The 6000-nt window shown below is 49.2% G+C and overlaps 1 protein-coding gene across 2 annotated transcripts in view; it reads left to right on the top strand.

Moving 5' to 3' along the window:
- Positions 1 to 5554, top strand: part of THAP4 (THAP domain containing 4) — a 69488-nt gene extending 63934 nt beyond the window's left edge. For both annotated transcript variants that reach the window (XM_020989013.2, XM_020989014.2), the window contains one exon: positions 5344 to 5554. In XM_020989013.2, the coding sequence (XP_020844672.1) occupies positions 5344 to 5463 (120 nt within the window). In that variant the 3' untranslated portion in view covers positions 5464 to 5554. The remainder of the gene's footprint in view (positions 1 to 5343) is intronic.
- The last annotated feature ends 446 nt before the right edge of the window (positions 5555 to 6000 follow it).

Below are 6000 nucleotides of genomic sequence, written 5' to 3' on the forward strand. Positions count from 1 at the left end.
GGGCTTTGGGACTCTTCTTTGTCCAGTTGGATTATGACCCACCACCCAAGGAGCGCTCTTTGCTCCCTTCCTTTTGTGTGTCTCACACTTTGGAAAAAAGCCCAACTTCTACACAAGCCTGTTAAGTAGTAGAGCCTTCACTGTACCAACTTTCTGGGCAGCCTTGAAATAAAGTCTGCCTGCCACTGCTTTGCCTCTTCCTCTTCTCCCAGACCACTCCCCCCAAACAAACCCCAACAACCTAGAGAAAATGGTGAGTCGTGAGGTGGAAAACCTCCCCCGGCCCCATGGCACCTTCCCCTCTAGGGCCCTCTCATTTATTTTTGTGAAGAAGAATGAATTCATCTCACTTAGGGGGAAGGCCATGGATTTCTTACCCTTGTTCCCCTTTGCCTGGTCCCTCTCTTGATTTCCAGGCTGGGATCAGCTGATCCTGTGGCTTATGACCTCTCGATGGGTTGGGCACTCTTGGGGATGCCTCAGATGTTCTGAGTTAAGTGATGACAGGCCCCTCCCTCCAGGAGCCCTTCACCAGCTCAGGTTTCTAAGCAGGGAGAAATCTCTGAGGTCAACTGAGTGTTTGCCCCATTTGTTCTATAGATTACTTAACTTGGTCAGTCATTGTATGCACCCTTGGTTACCCCTTGACCTGGTTTAACCCATCTGCCCAAAGGGTTTACCAGGGTGTGGCTGCTGTGCATGCCAGAGCTTCTTGGAGCCACCCGGAAGTGCTAGGTGGAACAGGCAGACACCACGGGTGGAGAGCAGCCCTCACACCAGAGGTACCAGTCTTCCCTGAACACTTCACTGTTCACTCACCTTGGGAGTGTCCTTTCCAGGGATGTACACTTTGATACTGATGTTGACACATGCATTGCCAGAGCTAACTCAGTGTTTGAGAGGCTCCAAAGGAAAGGGTAGGAGAGAAGAGGTATTAGACTGACTACAAAACTGAAGGTCTACAGAGCCGTTGTGCTGGCCTCATTGCTATATGCCTGTGAAATCTGGACTGTATACCAGCGCCATGCCAGGAAACTGAATCGCTTCCATTTGAATTGTCTTAGGGAGACTCTGAAGATCACGTTGCAGGATAAGATACCAGACGCTGAGGTCTTTTCTAGAGCCAAGCTGCCAAGCATTCAGACTCTCCCTCAGAGTGCACAACTCCTATGGGCTAGCCACATTGTTTGAATGCAAAACGTACGCTTGCTAGAAAGGCTACTTTAGGGAGAACTCACAGAGGGCAAACGTTCACATGGTGGTCAGAAGTGATACAAGGACACTCTCAAGGTCTCTCTTAAGAACTTTGCAGTTGGAGAATGGAGGGGCAGAGCCAAGATGGCAAAGTAAAAGCAGTGACTTGTGTGAGTTCTCCCCCAAACCCCTTCAAGTACCTATAAAAATGGCTCTAAACAAATTCTAAAGCAGCAGAACCCACAAAAAAGACAGAGTGAAACAAATTTCCAACCCAAGATAACCTGGATGGTTGATCAGAAAGATATATCGCGACAGGCGGGAAGAGGAGTGCAGTTCAACGTGGGCACATAGGCCCCAGCAAACCTGGTGCAGGCCTCAGAGGACTGAATCACAGGCAGCTGTGGCAGATTCCAGACTTCTCAACCCACGAACACTAAAGACAACTTAGCCTGCGTCTGTGGTGAGAGAGAAGCTTGGAGTCCCAGCCCCATTCCCCGAGCACAGCCCTGGGGTGGTGGCTGCCTCCTGAGCTTCCGGCCCACAGACTCAGGAGGAATCCAGTGGTAGATCAGAGGGGGATGGCAGGGATCTCTTTGCTGGAGCAGGATTCTCTTGCTTTGCCCATGCTTGGATCTGGGTCACAGTTCTGGGTGGTGGTCCTGGGGCAAGGAGGAGCTCTTAGTGGCTGTGCAGAGAAAATCTTCCTCACAGTTTCAAGACAGAAAAGAGTGCTAGTGGTCACTCATAGACCAGAACACAGGCCAGGAAAAGAGTCAACACCTCGCCCCTTATCATACCACCTTGGAAGAACTGAAAATTTTCAGGTCCCTAGAAGCATCTCTGAAAACAGCTGCACAAAATCCCTGAAACTTGGGACAGCACATTCTCCACACTGGAAGCAGACTCCTACCTTAACAAAGAGAGTATAGTGATGTCATTTTGATCCTCTTCAAAAACAAAGGACAACCACCATTGTAAACAGTAGCCAAGACTTGAGGGGATTCGGGGCAGTATAAACACAAAATGAATCTATTGTCTGTGATGTGATGGAAGACCACAGTTTGCCTCAACTTGAGATTCTCCCAGATAATTCTCCTTTGGCGAGGAAGAAGAGCCTGAACAGTTAGCCAGAAGAATGTCTAATGAAAGCTGTATGAACTGAAAAATCCTAGGGAGAATGAATTCATCCTTTTGACTGGTATACAGTGATAAAGAAATCAGAGGAGCGTCTGAATTGTCTCCTGGGTCGTAAGCCTGAGTCTCTGAAGTGGGAAGCTCTGCCTCTATGTTAGGGACCCAGTTAAGGCTCCCCCTCTTTGTTTCCCCAGTTGTGTTTGCCTTTACCCAAGAAAGAAGCTAAAGCTGTTGCCCAGAGAGAGCCATCAGGACCTTTCCACCAAGCAGCCCTTTAGACCCGTCCCAATACACACCCCAGCTTTGTTAGACTTTGCTAGTTTGGACCTTCTAAATGCTATGAACTATGTCTCATCTTGGGAGGTTAGGGAATGACCCACAAGGGAGCTGTATGAGACCGATCAGCATCATTCACTTGTTCCCTGTGGATCTTGACTCCATCACATTGGCCTCCCTCCCTCTAACCCCACTGCATTTGGACCAAGGACACCTGGAATACTAGCTCTCCACAGTGTCGAAAGACAGCATATGCAAGCTTCTCTTCTCCCCCCTCCTCTGCCCCCTGCCCCTTTGCTCTCTGTTCTAGGCTGGGGATCATCTTGTGTCTAAGGATTGTGTACTCCAGAGGGGGTTTTAAATGACCCATTGGAAAGAAATGCAGTCCAGTTGTTACAACAGGGGGAGCTTCACCATCTGAGCTGGGGGTCAGGTTGGAATGTTTTCAGTGGTCCTGGCAATGGAACAGAGGCCCTCTTTTTTTGTCTCCATAATTCCTCCCCCCTTCCCCTTTCCCCCAAGAAAAAAAGTAAATGTGCAAAACCCAGCCTGACCCTGTAGGATGTGTGGGTATTCTGCTGATAGCAGCCTATACGAGGGAGTCAAGTCTGGCCGTAAACGTTATCATCTTGCCAGGTTGTTTAGAGTTTAATTTTTTTAAACTCATCTTAAGTTTTGTTTTTCTCTTGCTTTGAGGGTTTGGCTCTCATTTCTTGTGGGTTTAGATGCCTTCCACTCCCCCTGGGGGCGTTAGCACACCCAGTTACAAGGCAGGCTCTATGGCAGTGGCTGGCCCGTTGTTGGTAGTGATGGGGGCAGATGGGGGTGTCGCTGAGCCCCCAGGCTTATGATCAGAGGGAGGTTCCCATCCAACAGCACACTGATCCTGCCGCCTGGCTGCTGCCTCTGATCTTCGAGGGACGTGCTCTCCTGCTGCACATGATTTGCTTCGTGGCCTATTTTTAAAAAATTTTAAAAAAAATTGAGAGAGGGAAGGGGAAGAAAGCAGAATTTGGAAAATACCTGAGCCAGTATAAAGGTAGAGCCATCCCACTGCCTTGGTCCCTGCCGCTCTGCTCCCTGAGAGGACCTGGCTGGAGCCTGGTTGCTGTTTTCAATAAAAATAAAGACAAAGCATAAAGCTTCCTGTTAGAGGACAACTGATCAATCTACCATTGGATCAAAGCTGGAGAGGCCCTCAGAGGCCCCACATTTTACGGAGGAAACTGAGGCCCAGAGGGTAAAGGATTGGTCACACAGCCTACCGTGCAAAAGCTCTGTGGTGGCCTTGGTGTGGGAGCAGAGTCATTATAGAAAGATCATCCCGTGACATCCCACCTTTGGGGCATGACCTGCTCTGACCTGGTCCTCAGCAGGCAGTGCCTGGGCCTGGGCTGCAGGGCTTTCCAGTGTGGCCCCCACTGCCAGGGCCTTCCAGAGCCAGGGCTCACCTTCACGCCAGGAGGAGGCCTCGGTGAGACTTGAGTGCGTGCAGCCAGCTCGTGGCTCCAATCATGTGAAAGACTGGCAGGAAAAAGCAGACAGCCGTTAAGGCAGCCCATAAACAGAGCTGTTAGGAAAGAACAAATATTTTTTCAGCTGTTTGTTTTCAAAAGAGTGGAAAGCCTTTGAATGTATAAAAGGAGGCACAGAAATGTATCATTAACACTGCCTCGATTTCTGATTTGGAGAAAGCAAGATGAGGGAACGTCCCTAAGCCATGACCCCGTTTTAGAAACTTTTTAAGATTCCTGGAAGTCTTCTGTGTTCCACACAGAGCTCACAGGCATTTTAAGCATGAGCCCCACCCCGTCTCAGAAGACTGAGATGTGGGGAGGCTTTGGGGCTCCCGCATTGCTGGGTGTCCTGCTCCCACCAACTCTCCCCGAGTCAGGGCAAAGGTGATTGAGTAACAAGAACCAGCTGTGTGGGGACCGAACAGAGTCTGCTCTGAATTGAGTTAAAGGCCAAGGCTGAATGTTTGGAGGCTGTGCTAGCTGACCTCAGCTGGGGGGGAGGTCTGCCCTCTGGGGACCTTTAGCCAGACCCCCTCCCCTCCCCCGGCTGGCCCACTGGGTAGAATATAGCTGTGTAGCCTCTTTTAACGTTTTAGAAGTTTGTATCTCTTTTCTCTTTCTCTTTCTCTTTCTTTGTCTCTGTAGGTTAAAAAAAATGGGAAGGACTAACTGGTTTTGGTACCGTGAGATTTAGATTGTAAAGAGGATATCGGCCATTTAAATTCTGCATAAAATATTTCAGAATCACCAAAACAGTGTGTGAAAAGTTGATAGAACCTAGGAGGACTCAGGGTTTATGTGGATGCTCAGGGGTCCTGCAAGATGGAAAGCTGGGGTGGGGGTGGGGAGAAGAGACAGAGAGAGAAACTTTTAACATTGGGCATGCTTCCAGATCTTCTATTAATAAATACTGATGGATTTTCCTGAGAAAAGAGAAGATGTATTATCTCTTCAGTGTGGCAGGGAGCCCGAGATGGAGGGCTGAGGCTGGGTTTGGGGTTGGAGGTACTGATTTCCCCAGGAGTCCGTTGGACATCTGCTTCAACGTTCAGAGTGGCCGCTAAGGAGGTGATGGGGAAGGGGAGCCAGGAGGGAAAGAATCTGATCCTTTGTCTTTTCAGCACAGCTATTGACAGAGGTGATGAGCCCTTCCAAAGGCTTTACAAATGAGGCTGAGGCTATTCACACCCAAGTGATGGGACTTTTCTTTCCTGTTCAGATCATGCGCAAGTTCCGGCTGAACGCTGAAGGGAGACTGGAGCAGACGGTCTCCATGGCAACCACCACCCAGCCAATGACTCAGCATCTTCACATCACCTACAAGAAGGTGACACCTTAAGGGGCCGGAGCGAGGAGGATGACTGAATGTGGCCGCTGAGGCTGGGAAGGGGCAGCTCAGGAAAGCGATGCGGGAAGAGTCCTGCTCCGGGCCCCAATGCCCCGGCTGGCCCCAAATGGCACAGAGAAACCAAATAAAACCCCTTTATTTTTATGGCCGTGTTTTAAACATCCTCTTGTGTCATTTGTAAGTTTGTTTGGTGCGAGGGGGAAGGGGACCTTTCACGTCTCTGACATGGTTAGGCAAATTTGTTTGGTGAACTCTAAAATTCTGGTGACCCTAGAACAGAATCGTTAGTAATCCTTAGCAATTCTGCAGCCGAGCGGAGAGTGCCTTACTGACAGTGGGCATGCAATAAATTTATGTGAATTTGAGAAGAAACATGGAAAATTCTAACATTGTAGTGGAAGCTTCTTGGGGGTAGGAATGATTTCATTCCCTTTGTACTTGAATCTCATCCCCTGGCCCAGCGCCTGGCTTAATAAATGCTTACTGGTTGATTGGCAAGATGTACTTCTTACTTTGGCCTAAGGAGAA

This window comes from Phascolarctos cinereus, unplaced genomic scaffold, assembly GCF_003287225.1.
Source record: "Phascolarctos cinereus isolate Bilbo 61053 unplaced genomic scaffold, phaCin_HiC Scaffold_7;HRSCAF=346, whole genome shotgun sequence".
NCBI lineage: Eukaryota > Metazoa > Chordata > Mammalia > Diprotodontia > Phascolarctidae > Phascolarctos > Phascolarctos cinereus.